We start from the raw sequence: 15,077 nt of genomic DNA, 5'->3' as shown, positions 1-15,077 counted from the left end.
GCGGGAGCCCGGGGGGGGGGGTTCTTCAGAGGTGCGGAAACCTCCAGATGACTGGGGTTTGCGCTGGGAGATAAGGGGGTACCCGGATCATTGAGAAGTTTGGAAGGCTGTGAGATGATATTTCTGGAACCTTGGGTCTCTCTCTCTGGGAGGACCTGGAGCCTTGGGGTTCAAAGGTCAGGGGAGTTTCTGTAGCTTTAGAGTTCACAGTGGAAGTCCATATTTTTCTGGAAACTTCCCCGGGGGGGTAGGGCGGTCTTTAGGCCCTTGAAGTGATCTGCGAGATTAAAAGGACAGTTGTAGAGCCCTGCTGTTCAGCCCCGGAGTGGGGGAGAGGGATGTTTCCAGAAGCCTAGTAGGGGCTTTTTAAAGAGGTCAGGGGCCTTGGAGAGCCTTTTGGAGCCCTCGAAAGACTGAGCCCCTTGGAATACCTAGGGGCTATTTTAGGGGCTCACTTTTTCTGGAAGCTGAGATGCGGAGGGGTGAAATGACACTGGAGTTTTGGGGGTCCCTCTGAGGCTGCACTTCGTGGAGATGACTTTGAAGGCAGCCAGAGACTGGGAATTCTTTTGGACTCTGAGGCAGCCTCGCTGAGATTGTCCCTGTCTTGCCTGACACATGCTCCTTCAAGATCACGGAGCGGTACTGGGTCCTGGGTCCTGGTGAAACAAGGAGGGTCTGGGGACCTATGGATGGGATGTCTGTCTTTAACCAATGGACACTTTTAAAGTGTGTCTGGTCCAGGCTGGTGCCTGGGTGGCAGAGCTGGCTGAAGGAGCCCTCCAGGAGCTCCCACTGTGGTTGTTTGGGGGGAAGGACAAACAAAGACAGGACTTTGACTCTCTTTAAGTGCCCTAATGGAGGCAGCTGTCCGGCTGGGGCCGGAAAGCTGAAGCCGCTGGGGCGTTGGGGGCAGAGGTCAGGGCTCACCTTGCAGAGAAGCCTCTCCAAGCAGCCCGGGCAGGGTACTCCCTGATCAAGGGGACGCCAGTCAGGCTGGTATCTGGGGTCCTCAAGGGGTGTCTGGGCCAGTGGCCAGGAGAGCAGCCGTGCTGAGTCATGCTGAACTCAGCTCTGGAAGGGGCTCCCGCAGAGGGGCGGGGTGGAGCCCGTTCGCTGACCTCATCTACTTTGGGTGGACTGCAGTCTGGCTGGGACCCGGGGAACTAGGCCTGGCTGGGCCCCAAGTCTGGCCCCCTCCCCCAAGGTGCCACCTTGAGTGCTTTGTCTCAAGGCACTGTCTTTTTAGTTCCCATGATGGTTTCCCTGGGCTCCCACTTGTTCCCTCTCTCTGGGTGGTGACTCAGTCTCCCCTCACTTCTGTCTTATCTGACATCTCTCCCCTGACTTGCCGTCTCTGGGGCAAGCCTCTGGGGGAGGGGCAGTTGCCCCAGGCACACAGTCACAATGGGGTCTGAGTTACTCATTCACCAAATTTCATACCTCAGCCCAAAGACCTTTAGCCTGGGAAAGGAGAGGTGACCTGGAAAATGCTCACAGGTAGAGGGAGAGGAAGGGGTGAGATAAAGATGATCTGAAGAAGGTGGGGGGAATCAGGGGGGATGGGAGAAGACAAGTGACCCAGGGAAACAGGGACAGAGAGACAGGGGGACAGAAAGACCCAGAGAGGGACAAAGAGACAGGAACAGAGACAGAGAAGGGGACAGAAGGACCCAGAGAGAGGGCGGTGGAGAGCCAGAGGGGTGGGACTTCCCTGGTGGTGCAGTGGTTAAGAATCCGCCTGCCAGTGCAGGACACGGGTTCGAGCCCTGGTCCGGGAATATCCCACATGCCGCAGAGCAACTAAGCCCACGAGCCACAACTACTGAGCCCGCCTGCTCTTGGGCCTACGTGCCCCAACTACTGAAGCCCGCGCACCTAAAGCCCCTGCTCCGCAACAAGAGAAGCCCAGGCACCACAATGAAGAGTAGCCCCCGCTCACCGCAACTAGACAGAAAAAAACCTGCGCATAGCAACGAAGACCCAACGCGGCCAAAGAAAGACAGCCAGAGAGGTGACAACCAACTGTGACTCTCCAAGTGACCTTATTCTCTGTAATTCCCTTTTCTGATTCTCCTGTGGCTCAATCTACTGTGCCTCTTTGTGAGCGCAGCACCTTCCCAGGGGGCCGCCCCTCTCCTGGAGGGCCCTTCCCATTTACGGGGCCAGACCCTAGACTCCTCCTCCTCCTCCTCCAGCCCCTACCTCCACAACCTGTCAGTCTCCAGCCTGTGTGTCTTCTCTGCAACCACACAGCTCAAGCTCAGGCCTCCCCTGGAGTCCCCCCTTGGACCCTCTCTCCAGCCTCCTCAGCCTTCCAGCCTCCAGGGCCTTCCCCAAAAGGCTCCAGAGCCTTCCCCTGCTTTCCTAGTCCTCCCGAGGTCTGCCCCCCTCCCGCTTCTTCCCCATTTCTCCACCTCAGTAAATGTGCAACTTCCTGTGGTCCCATTTGGTGGAAGCTTCCAGGCCCTAGTTCCCAGGGTCCAGGAGGCTGCTTTGCACCCTGCTACCCTGATATCCACCCTCCACCCCCGCCCCAGCCCCCTCTGCCGGGTTTGGGCCTGGCACAGCGCTGCCTCTAACACAATACCCTAGGCTGGGACACATGAGTCATGTGATCTCTAGTCACCTCGGTTCACCTCAGGACTGTGGGCTCCTTAAGGGCAGGGCCAAGGCTTAACTCATGCCCATAGAGGGCACCAGGCAGCCTCAGAATAAGATGGGTCAGCACGTGAAGCCTGGTCTCCTGCAACAGCCAGGAAGAGGGCCCAGTGACTCAGACTCTGAAAGTGTGGCCCAAAAGAGGTTTATTGCCCCCCGAGACCACTCCTCCCCACCCACCCCAATAATTACAAAAGTAAGAAAAATGCCCATAGGCCCCAGTCCCCACCCCTCCCGAAAAATGCCATAATTTATGCAGAAAAGACACAGTCCAAGGCCGCTGGTGGCCTCAGCCCATCTTCTTCCAGATGGTAAGCGAGGCAGTGAGTACTCCGGCCACGAAGATGGTCACTGTCTGCCACGTGGGTGTCCCAAAGTAGGAGAGGAGGCCGTCCTGGGGATAGGGACAGCAGGCACTTCAGCAGCTCAGCCAAGGGGCAGGCCCTGGGCCAGCACGTGAGGGGTCACAGAGAGGTCAGAGGGCATGAGTGGGGGCAAGGGCCTAAGATTAATGGTACTAAAGAGTTGGGGGCCAAAGAGTTATCATAGAACTTGAGGGATTCCAAAGGAAGTAGAGGCACCAGGGAGGGCAGAAGGCACTAGTCGGGTCAGAGGTCACCAGGAGGTCAAGGGTCATGGAGAGGTCAGTGGGTGCCATATGAATCAGGGTTGATCAGACATGTAAGAAAACGCATTACAGAGTACATCTGATGATCCGAAAATGGGGAGGGGGGCACCACTGTGGTGGGCTCAGGAAGGCCCAGGGGTCCCAGAGGAGTGGGGGATTGGATGGGGTTAGGGGCCTCACCCAACCACCCTGGTCCTGGATCCAGCCCAGCAGCCGCTCTCGAAGGAAGTCCAGGGTCCAGCCCATGATGGTCCTGATCAGCTGGGGCACCTTGGTGCACAGGGCCTGCGGGGAGTGGGCTGGGCCTTAGGGACTAAGCCTTGTCCCCACGGCCTGGGGCCGTGGCCCCCAGCCTCCTTTCTCAACTCTCTGCCTCCCCTCCTGCCCTCCTGCAGTCTCTTTTCCACTCACAGTCAGAATAAGCTGCATAAATTGTAAAGTGGATCTGGTCACTGTCAACTTCCCTGCTCACAAACCATCTATGGCTCCCTAGTACCTCTGGGATAAAAAATCAAAAGCACATCTTGGCCCACAAGGCTCTGACCTGATCACATTCCAACTTTCCTCTTCTTTTCTGTGCTTCACTGCCCTTCTTCCATATCTTTTTTTTTTTTTTTAATTTTAAACTTTAAAAATTTTTTCTTTGGCCACTCGACACAGCTTGTGGGATCTCAGTTCCCCGACCCGGGATCGAACCCGTGCCCCCTGCAGTGGAAGCACGGAGTCCTAACCACTGGACCGCCAGGGAATTCCCACCCTTCTTCCATATCTTCATTCCCACCAAATTCTTAACCTGCTTTAGGACCTTCAGCACGTGCTGATTCTGCTGCCTCAGTGGGCCTCAACCAAGGGAATTTTCACTCATCCCTCAAAGCTCCGGTCTAATGTCACTTCCCCAGAGAGGGCTTTCTGACCTTCAGACCAGGTAAGGCCTGACGCCTGCTCTTCAACTCCCTAAGCTTCCCTACTCAGCCTTTATCTCGCTGCTTCTCACCTGCCGTCCCCAGCTCCACACGCAGCCCTACCATCACCCTGACTGCTGTCGCCCTCACGTCTAACATTCAAGCCCCATCAACTCAATCTCGCAAACACATCAAGAAGTCGACTTCTCCACCTCCAATGCTGCCCCCGACTCCAGGTCAGTCTTCCGTTAGCCAGGACTATTACAGGTCCCCCTTCGTCAGCTTCCCAGTTTTTGCCCTTGTGCCCTATAATCCATTTTTCTACCCACAAGGGCCAAAATAATTTGCTGGGCTTCCCCTCCCCCAATATTTTATAATGAGAATCTTCAGAGAGAAAAGTGACAAAAATTTCGAAGTGTACAGGCATATACACACAACCTAGATTCTACAATTAACATTTTGCTCTCCTTGCTTGAAAAGTCTTTTCTATTTATAAATCAGGTCACCTCACTCTCTTGTTTAAAACCAGCCAATCACTCCTGTTGCACTCAGAGTAAAGCTAGTCTTTACAGCGGCCCACAAGACCCTCGCAATCTGCCCTCATCTCTCACCTTCTCCCCCTCCTCACTCTGTTCTAACCACGTGGGCCTCCTCATTGCCCACAACACACCAGGCTTGGTCCTACCTCAGGGCCTTTGCATGTCCTGCCCCTCTACGGGATGCCTTTTCCCCCATCTTTATACAATATATCACTGCATCTTTCTTGTCATTCCAACTTTGGCTTTCACGTCACCTCCTCTTAGAAGTCTTTCCTGACCACTTTGCCCAATCACGTCACCCTCGTTTACTTCGCTCAGCACTCATCATCACTCTCAGGGAAGTGGGCTCCCTGAGAGCAGGGACCTAGCCTTTTCTGTTCTGTGTCCTGGGTGCCGAGTACAGGTCACACACACCATAGGCTCCATAAATGTTTGTTGAATGAATAAATGAATGAAAAAGCAGACAAGCGGTCCATAGCTGTCTCTCTCCATTCCCTCTGTGGTTACTGGGCTGCCACAGGGGTTGACCTCACAACTCCCAGGTCCTCATAGGGGAGCCTGCCTGGGCTCACAGCCCTGCAGCCGCCCACCTTGAGCACCAGTTTGCTGGCAAAGTAGAAAAGGGCGACAACCCGGCCCCAGTTGAAGTTGCCGTCAGAAAACATTTCGGCCGCCACTCGGAAAAAGACCTCTCGGGGGGAGTCTGTGTCCACGGCCGCGATCATCCTGCAGGAGAGAGGAGAGCCAATGCTGGGGAGGGAGGATCAGGCAGAGTGTGGAAACTCTGGTGTCCACCCCATACCAAAGATAAGGAAACTGAGGCCTGAGCCAGGAAGCCATCATGGGGGAGAGCCACAAGGTGGACATTGAGGAAATTGGGGAAAATGACTCCCTGAAGGAGAGTTTCAAGATCCTAGGGCAGGGGAGGGCTGGGAGTCCAGAGTGCTGAGTTGAGTGGTGGGGCCCTGGACCCCTGGGTCTGACGGAAAAGGGGGCTGTGGGCCTGGACTCCAGGCTCCCAGGGAAAGTAGGGGTTGGGAGCTGGGACTCCTGGGTTCTGAGGGAGAAGGGGCTCACTGGCTGGACTCCTGGGTCCCAGGGACCACACCTCTGCAGCTCCATGTTACTGTCCAGTTCATCTCCAATGCGCTTGAGACACTCGCTCAGCTTCTTGGTGGATGCATCCTGGGGCGCCTGCTCCAGGCCCAGCTCGGGTGTCTCTCCCCCCATTCGCCCTGCTCGATCCTGGATGAAACTAGAGTGGGAATGGAGTTGAAGGGAATGCAGAATCAGAATGGGGCCTCACTCCTCAAATCTGCTCTGCAATAATCAGACCTCAAACTCACCCCTGAAGCAAAAGGGCCCCTGTCTTCATGATCTGCTCAGAGCTGGTGGGCCCTAGAGGAGAAAGGAGGTAAGAGGTGCCTGGACTCTTGGGTCCTAGGGGGATCCAGGGAAGTGGAGTGGCTCATGATCCCTGAGGGAGGACAACGCTAGGGGACCCTGCATTTCTGGGTCCCCGGTAGATAAAGTGACTGGGGGCCCAGGCAACTGAGTCCCTGATGGAGAAAGAGGCAGGAGTCCTGGGCCTGTATCCTTCATTCTTCCGGGGGAGGAGGCTGACGGAACACTTCATGCAACCAGACCCCTGGCCTGAGGGGACTGAGGGGAGACCCGCCCCTCCCACCAGGAAGTGGTGCCGGCAACAAGCCCGGGCCTGCCCCGTGGGCTTGGATTATAGGGTTCCCCAGCTTCTCGGGGGTCCGAAAGCGCCAGACAGGAAGGGATCCGGACGCAGAGGCCAGAGAGCCCGGGACCCCGGGAGTGGGTGGAAGCTGGCAGAGCCGGATCCCGGAGTTTCTGCCCCGGAGTGCTTGGCGATCGCACGGCCCCATACCGGCAGGAGGGATCCTGGGGTCGGCCGGCGAGGGGCTCGCCCTCCTCCCGCCCGTCCGCCTCCCGCCTCACCCCCGCCTCTGGGTTGCTCCCCGGACCCGTCCATCACCGCCGCTCCCGCCGCCGCCTCTCGCCGGGTCCGCCAGGGCGGCCGCAGCACGCCTCTGGTCACGTGAGCGCCCCGCTGAGCGTGCGTCCTCTCACGTGATCGCCCCGCAAAATGGCCGCCGCGAGCCGCTGCCCCGCAGGACTATCCGGACACAAGACCGCACCTGCCTCACCTGCTCCGGGAAGGCTCGGCCCCTATCACGTGACTGCCCAATCAGCACTTCCCCTTAGGAACTGGTCGTGGCGCCATTCCACCAGGCACGCATTCAATCGCAGCTATAACTTTTATTCATTCATTCATTCATGCAATATTTTCAAAAGTTTCGGGTGGGACTTGAGCCCTTGCCAGGACAGAAGGAACATCAGAGGCCAGAGATAGCGTTCTTTGAGGAAGGACGTTCCAGTTGACTAAAGTCTATGAATGTTTATATGTGTTTCTGTGAAAATAAAAGGAATCTGAAGTTCAAAAAGTGGTAGATTGGTGATAGATTGGCAGGATGAGGACAGAGAGGCTCCTGGGGTGTCCGAAATGTGCTATATATTTATCTGGGTGGTGATTACTTGGGCATACACATATTTAAAAATTCACTGAGTTGTACACATAAGACGTGCAGTTTACTGTATGGAAATGATTATATCTCCCTTTCAAAAGAAAATAGTAAGAAGAAAAAAGAACTGAGATTAGAAAAATAGGCTGGGGCCAGATGATGAATGGTTTGGGCATGTAAGAGAAGGGAATCTATGTCCCAAGGGTGGCTGGGAGCCACGGCAATTGAAGATTATAGGTGTCTTAATCCATCAGCCTGACAACACCAGGAATATAGTCTGACAAATTAAAGTTTATTGACCCACTGAAATGATGGAGACCACACAACAGAGAAATCATGGAGCATCCTGACAAAGGAAAAGGTAGAGTTATTATAGGATTTGGAGGAAGAGTGGAGTTTAGGTGATGACTGTATGTTAGGCTCAAAACCAAGCAGTGTGTTGACTGCAAAAGGAACCAGGGTCCTGTATCCTTGCAAACTACAAGATGAATGTAGATGTGTAGTGTTGGGTCCAGAAACCCTTTACTCTGCACCTGGGTTGGAAATCAAGGCTGCTACTATGTATCAAATGACTTCGATCCTACAGGCAAGAGTGGGATGTTTCATTTTTACTGATAGAATTTCCAACAGTGTGAGTAAGAAAGCATGTCCTTGGGAAATAGTGTTTCGTATTAACTTTGAAGCTAGCTTTATTTGTGTCTGTTATTCCAGCCCAATGAATTAGCCCTCCCTCCATCCCAGTTACAGAGAAGGAAGAAAGGGCTTTTAATGCAGCCACAGACCTCTAAACAGTACAGCTGTTGAGTAGAGGGGAAAAAACTTTTGAGATAGTTCTGAAGTCAATATTGTTTACAATAATAAAGATACTATATCAGAACTATGAAGCCCACCTCCAAGATGGGCCCCAGTGATTCTCACCTCCAGGTATTCAGGTCCCTGTGTAGTCTCCTCCTACATTAAATAGGGCTGACAGTGTGACTAACAGGGCATTGTGGAAATGGCAGTGTAACTTCCAAGGTTAGGTCATAAAAGTCACTGCAGCTTCTGCCTGACTCTCTCTAGGATCACTCACTTTAGAGGAAGCAGCTGCCACATTGTGAGGCCACTCAATCAGTCATCCACTGGAGAAACACACGTGTCGAGGAACCAAGTCCTCCAGTCCCAGTCAAGCCTTCAGGTGACAGCTGTCCCCACCAACATCCTGACTGCAACCTCGTGAGAGATCCTAAGCTAGAACCCCACAGCTCAGCCACTCATTGATTTCCAACTCTCAGAAATTGTGTGAGACAATAAACGTTTATTGTTGCTTTAAACTGCTAAGTTTGGGGGCAATTTGTTACACAGCAATAGATAACTAATACATCTAGGATAATTATGACCTATTTATAGATTCAGAAACCAGAGCCCAGAGAAGGAGATGGATTTGCCAGAATTGTACGGTTCTTGTGGGTGCTGTCAGGTCTCCAGCTTGACCTGTGTCACTTGGACAGGGCTTTCTTACTCAGCCCCACTCATAGGCCCCAGCCTCCTGTCCCTCCCCTCCAGCCCATCTTCCACATGAACCTAGATGGGTTTTACTATATCCAGAGCTGGCCCTGGTCCTCACCTGCTCGCAGCCCTCCCATGGCTCACTGGTAATAGTAAATCTCTCTTACACATTATTATAAGACAATGAATCTAGTACAATCTGTTATTTATTGTATATCCAAAGGGATAAGAGAGAAAATGATGTTTTAAGACTTTTTTTTGGGGGGGGCATGCCGCATGACTTGTGGGATCTTAGTTCCGAGCCCAGGGATGGAACCCGTGCCCCCTGCAGTGGAAGCACAGTCTTAACACCTGGACCACCAGGGAAGTAACTTAAGACTCTTCTAACAAAGGAAAATACAGTTTATAGGTGTTTTAAAGTTACCGATGTATATTACAAGATGGACATAATCGGTGGGGTCTGGGAGTGGCTTACTTGGGTCCTCTGCTTTGCATTCTCTCACAGGGCTATAAAAAAGGTGTCAGCTGAGGTTCTGGTCTCATCCAATGACTCATCTGGGGAAGGATCCATTTCCAAGCACCCATAAATGGTTGTTGGGAAGACCCGGTCACATGAGAGATGCTGGACTGAGGGCCAGCATCTTGGTTCCTTGTTGGCTGGAACTCCTTTGTTTGCCATGGGACCCCTTCATAGTGCAGCTCACAACATGGCAGCAAGCTTAATCAAAGTGAGCAGGCAAGACTGAAGTCATAGTCTATTATAACCTAGTCTCGGAAGGGACATCCCATCACTTTTGCCATGAGCGGCAGGTCACTAGGTCCAGCACAGTCACAGGAGAGGGGATTATATGAGGACATGAATACCAGGAGGTGGAGGACATTGAGAGCCATTTTGGAAACTGATTACCCCAGAGAAAACTCTAATTCGAAAAGACACATGCACTCCTATGCTCATAGCAGCACTATTTACAATAGCTAAGACATGGAAGCAACCTAAATGTCCATCGATAGATGAATGGATAAAGAAGATGTGGTCTATATACACAATGGAATATTAGTCATAAAAAAGAATAAAATAATGCCATTTGCAGCAACGTGGGTGGACCTAGAGATTATCATATTAAGGGAAGTAAGTCAGACAGTGAAAGACTAATATCATATGATATCATTTATATGTGGAACATAACAAAATGAACTTATTTACAAAACAGAAATACACTCACAGACACAGAAAACAAACTTATGGTTACCAAAGGGGATAGTGCAGGGTTGGGGGGAGGAGAGAATTTAGGAGTTTGGGGTTAACAGATATATGCTACTACATATAAAATAGATAAACAACAGGAACCTACTGTAAAGCCCAGGGAACTGTATTCAATATCTTGTAATAACCTATAACGGAAAAGAATATGAAAAAGAATATATATATTCAATATATATATAACTGAATTACTTTGCTGTACACTTGAAAGTAACATGACATTGTAAGTTAACTATACTTCAATGAAAGAAAGAAAGAAAGAAAAAAAAAAGAAAGAAAGAAAGAAAGAAAAGAAAAGAAACTGACTACCACTCCAGGAAAGGAAGAACCCTTTGCACATAGAGGAAGGACAGCAAAGGAGAGGGCTAACATGTTGTAGATGCTAAGTTGTTCGGGGGAAGAGGACTCTGGTGGCTGATCTAGTGAAGGTTCTGGGGTGGAGAAGAGTGAGTAGGATTTGGGGGTTCCACTTCTGCTTAGACATATTAAAAATGAATCCATCTCTCCCACTATAAAAGTTACACCAGATGTTCTGGTTCGCTATTGCTGTGTAACAAATCAGCCCGGAGCTTAGTGGCTTAAAACAACAATTATTTTATTATCTTTGATAGGCCTGTGGGTAGTGAGATTGGGAAGGGCTCTCTAGGCAGTTCCAGCTTGGGGTCACTCAGTGTCTGCAGTCAGAAAGTGGCTGGAACTGAAAGAGCAGGGAGACTGAAGGGTGTGGGGACCTGGTGGAGCATATATTTTCATGGAGCCTCAAGCCTTTCCATGTAGTTTCTTTGTGTGGGATAGGTTGAGCTTCCTTATAGCTTGGTGGCTTCAGGGCAGCTGAACTACTTGCCTGATGGCTGAAGGTTTCAAGAGTATTTCAGCTAACAAAGAAATTGCATTTGCCTTCCCTGATTTGACCTCAAAAATCATGCAGCATCACTCTTCTGCCATGTTGCAACAGCTATATATTAGTCATGAGCCCACACCACTTCAGGGGAAGGGGAACTCGACTCTGCTTCTTAATGGGGGAAGTGAGTGGGGACAGGAGATATCTTTGGAAAATATAAGGTAGAACACCAATTCAGCTGCTTTAGCAAAGACCATTATAACAATGACTTAAACAACACAGAAGTTTATTTCCCTCTCATGTAACAGTCCAAGAATACGCAACCTTAAGTGATAATAACAGTGAGTAAAGTTCCACAGTGTCAGGAACTATGATGGTTAATTTTATATGTCAACTTTACTGGGCCAGCTTGACAGGGTACCCAGATGTTTGGTCTAACATTATTCTGAGTGTTTCTCTCAGGGTGTTTTTGCATGAGATCGATAGATATTACATCAGGAAACTTAGTAAAGAAGATTGCATAAAAGGCCTGAATAGAACAAAAGGCTGACTCTCCTCTGCATAAGAAAGAATTCTTTCTGCCTTACTACCTTTGAACTAGGACATGAGGGACTTCCCTGGTGGCACAATGGTTAAGGCTCCGCGCTCCCAATGCAGGGGGCCCAGTTCGATCCCCAGTCAGGAAAATAGATTCTGCATGCTGCAACTAAAGACCCCTCATGCCACAATGAAGATCCTGCATGCTGCAACTAAGACCCGGTACAACCAAATAAGTAAATAAACAAATAAATAAATAAATTTTTTTTTTTAAAAAAGGAACTAGGACATCGGCTTTCTTCCTGCCTTCAGGCTCAAACTGAAACATTGGCTCTTCCTGGGTTTCAAGATGAAACTGCACAATTCAGATGGGACTTGAACCCAAGGGGTGGGACTTAAACCCAGTGGGTTTTTTTTTTTTTTGACGGCGCCATATGGCATGTGGGATCTTAGTTTCCTGACCAGGGATCGGACCCGCGCCCCCTTCAGTGGAAGCCTGGAGTCTCAACCACTGGACTGCCAGGGAAGTGCCCCCGCCAGTGTCTGTTTTAAGAAAATATATAAATTTCTTTATCTTAATTTTATTTTTGGCTGCATTGGGTCTTCGTTGCTGCGTGCGGGCTTTCTCTGGTTGTGGTGAACGGGGGCTACTCTTCATTGCTGTGCGTGGGCTTTCTTTAGTTGCAGTGAGCGGGGGCTACTCTCCGTTGCGGTGCGCGGGCTTCTCGTTGCGGTGGCTTCTCTTGTTGCGGAGCACGGGCTCTAGGCACAGGGGCTTGAGTAGTTGTGGCACGCAGGCTCAGCAGTTGTGGCTCACAGACTCTAGATCGCAGGCTCAGTAGTTGTGGTGCACGGGCTTAGTTGCTCCGCGGCACGTGGGATCTTCCTGGGCCAGGGCCCAATCCTGTGTCCCCTGCAGTGGCAGGCGGATTCTTAACCACTGTGCCACCAGGGAAGTATTCCCCCCACACACTGTCTTTTAACTGAGATCACACAGCAGGTCTCAGATCATAATGAAGCTCAGGTTCTTTATGTCTCATCGCAGAAAGAATTCAGTGAGAGACAAATTGATAGGTAAGAAGTGGATTTATTTAGAGAGAAACACACAGTCCACAGAGCGTGGACCCTCAGAAGGCGAGAGGCTCCGAAATATGGGGTGATTGGTTTTTATGGGTTGGGTAATTTTATAGGCTAAAGAGTGGGAGGATTATTCCAACTATCTTGGAGAAGGGGTGGAGATTTCCAGGAATTGGGCCATTGCCCACTTTTTGGCCTTTTATGGTCAGCCTCGGAGCTGTCATGGCACCTGTGGGTGTGTCCTTTAGCATATGCGAATGTATTACAATGAGCATAGAATGAAGTCTACTGGAAGTCAAATCTTCTGCCATCTTGGACCTAGTTGGTTCTAACCAGTTTATGTCCTATCCTCAAGGGCTATGTCATTCTTTTACACGTTGTGCCCTCCCCTTCCCTCCTGTTTCAGAGCTGCCAGCCTTCAGACAACAACTACACCATCAGCTGTCCTGGTACTCATGGCTTCAAACTTGGACTGGAACTAAACATTGGCTCTCCTGGGTCTCCAGTTTGCCAACTCATCCCGAAGATTTTGGGGCATGCCTACTTCCATAATCATGTCTTTGTTTTAGCCTTCTAGCTTGTTGCCCTACCATTCACAACACAGCACTTCCATCTCAGTGTAAGATGGACACACCAATGCCCAACACATCCCTACACCAGGAAGGGAGAGACTGAAAGGGATGTCATCCTCCTTGCCTTTTAAGGCCATAACTCAGATGCTGCAGACATCCCACTGGCCAGAAACCATTTACATGGCAAGAAACTGATTGCAAGGGAGCCTGGGAAATGTAGTCTTTAGCTGTGCAGCCATATGTCCAATGAAACTTCCCTATCAGAGGCGAATAATTATTAAGGGGACATCTAGGCATATCGGCCACACGATCAAATGATTGAAACCAAGCAAGCAGAGGGCTGAATGGTTTCACATTGTGGTGATAGCTGAATGATAATGTAATGGGACTTGGAATAGGCAAACAATAGAAAACTCATTTAACTGATTTCTAATCGCTCAATGTTCTGAAATTTCTACCAATTTGCTTATGTGCTCAGAGTGAGAGTTATTAGTGTCATAAACCCAATATATCCATCTTCATATTCTGGAATGTGGTAGAATTGAACTTCCCAGACTCTCTTTGGTTCATTCAAGTCACATGACTAGTTTTGGCCAATAAATTCTAAGAGATTATGTATGTCATTTTTGTGTCAGAACATTTAAGTACTGGTACAAGAGCTTCCAGGGTGTTCTTCCTTGGCCACACTTGACCGGCAGGACTCCAGATGGTAGTGGCTCTGTCAGCCTGCGTCCCAGACATATACAGCCCAGAACCCTCAGTCAATATATAACACAAGTGAGAAAAAAAACCTTGTTATGCTAAGCTGAGATTTGGGGTTGTTTGTTACTGCAGCATAACCTAACCTATTCTCACTGTTATAGAAAAATATGAAAGTTAGATCTTTCCTAGAGCACAGAGTTAACCCTAATTGGTTGGCCAAGCACCCACATATAGCCCCCCTCCAACTGCTTGTAATTTGGGTGGGAATGATCTCCTACCCCTTCCACACAGAGGGGCATATGACCCGGGCTTTGCCAATAAGGCCACTGAAATACTTGTGAACGTTCCTGTTGAAATGACTCTCTATACCTTAATGGAGGCCTGGCGCTTCTGGAGGCCTGACCTCAAAGTGAAGGGCCAATCAGCTAACATCTATAGAGAACCTGCTGTGTACTAGGGCCTGTTGTATACCATCCCATTTACTCCTCACCGGAGGGTGGATAGTGTGGTATCTCCCCTTTACTGATGAGGAGACAAAGGCAGAGAGAGGCTAAGGGAGGGTGCAGTTAGGGACACCTCCTACCCATATACTGTTCCCTGCCCGAGGTCACACAGGCTGAGGCAGGCAAACTGTGGATTTGCTCACACACTTCTGCTCCAGGAGCTTGTGGGAAATGTGATCCTGACCGCCCGCCCCCACACATGCTTCCACCCAATTTATGCTCTAGTGACCCCTTGGATGGTGGGCTCTCTCCAGCTCCCATCAAACCACCACTGCCAAGATCTCTGTGGAGGGCTTCCCTGGTGGCTCAGTGGTTGAGAGTCCGCCTGCTGATGCAGGGGACACGGGTTCGTGCCCTGGTCTGGGAAGATCCCACATGCTGCGGAGCGGCTGGGCCCGTGAGCCATGGCTGCTGAGCCTGTGCATCCGGAGCCTGTGCTCGGCAATGGGAGAGGCCACATCAGTGAGAGGCCTGCGTACCGCAAAAAAAAACCAAACAAACAAACAAAAAAACAATGTAAGAAGCATCCTGGGTGACTAGAATGGGTTTCCTTAGATATGGGAGTCAAGGACAGGCTCCCAGAGACATAAGTTGTATAGACATGTCCATTTAATAGCAATAACAGCTATTACTTGCTAACCTCAAATTTCAGCCCAGAAGCTATGCCACTCATGTGTATTATTATTTTCAGATCCTTCAAAGGATGCTGGAAAGCTGCTACCATTTTATGCCCATTTTCCAGATTGGGTCACTAAGGCCCAGCTCCCAGTTTTCCAAGAGAAGCAGAGAGGCCGTGGCTAATGTTTGCAAAGGT

The 15,077-nt window shown here is 50.4% G+C and overlaps 1 protein-coding gene across 3 annotated transcripts; it reads right to left on the bottom strand.

Annotated features, from left to right (window-relative positions):
* Nucleotides 1–2,790: 2,790 nt before the first annotated feature.
* BAX (BCL2 associated X, apoptosis regulator) lies at nt 2,791–6,796 on the bottom strand. 3 transcript variants are annotated; one of them, XM_007463329.1, is made up of 6 exons: nt 6,699–6,796; nt 6,077–6,128; nt 5,839–5,985; nt 5,321–5,456; nt 3,470–3,574; nt 2,791–3,055 (listed from the first exon to the last, which is right to left on the bottom strand). In XM_007463329.1, the coding sequence occupies exons 1-6, from the start codon at nt 6,730–6,732 to the stop codon at nt 2,951–2,953; spliced, it is 579 nt and encodes a 192-aa protein (XP_007463391.1). In that variant the 5' UTR covers nt 6,733–6,796; the 3' UTR covers nt 2,791–2,950. The 3 variants fall into 3 exon arrangements, with proteins under 3 accessions (XP_007463391.1, XP_007463392.1, XP_007463393.1); XM_007463330.1 differs by having other exon boundaries at nt 2,791–3,016; XM_007463331.1 differs by lacking the exon at nt 5,839–5,985.
* Between the last annotated feature and the right edge of the window lie 8,281 nt (nt 6,797–15,077).

This window comes from Lipotes vexillifer, unplaced genomic scaffold (assembly GCF_000442215.2).
Source record: "Lipotes vexillifer unplaced genomic scaffold, Lipotes_vexillifer_v1.1 scaffold802, whole genome shotgun sequence".
NCBI classification, from domain to species: domain Eukaryota; kingdom Metazoa; phylum Chordata; class Mammalia; order Artiodactyla; family Lipotidae; genus Lipotes; species Lipotes vexillifer.
This window is presented reverse-complemented; position numbering and strand designations above follow the sequence as displayed.

Excerpts from the sequence above, each read along its gene's own strand:
- BAX (XM_007463329.1), bottom strand. The coding sequence starts at position 6,732 with ATGGACGGGTCCGGGGAGCAACCCAGAGGCGGGG. Across the intron at positions 6,129-6,698 it reads GGAGCAACCCAGAGGCGGGG|GGCCCACCAGCTCTGAGCAG; the intron begins GTGAGGCGGGAG and ends TTTCTCCTCTAG. Across the intron at positions 3,575-5,320 it reads CCAGCAAACTGGTGCTCAAG|GCCCTGTGCACCAAGGTGCC; the intron begins GTGGGCGGCTGC and ends CACTCCCCGCAG.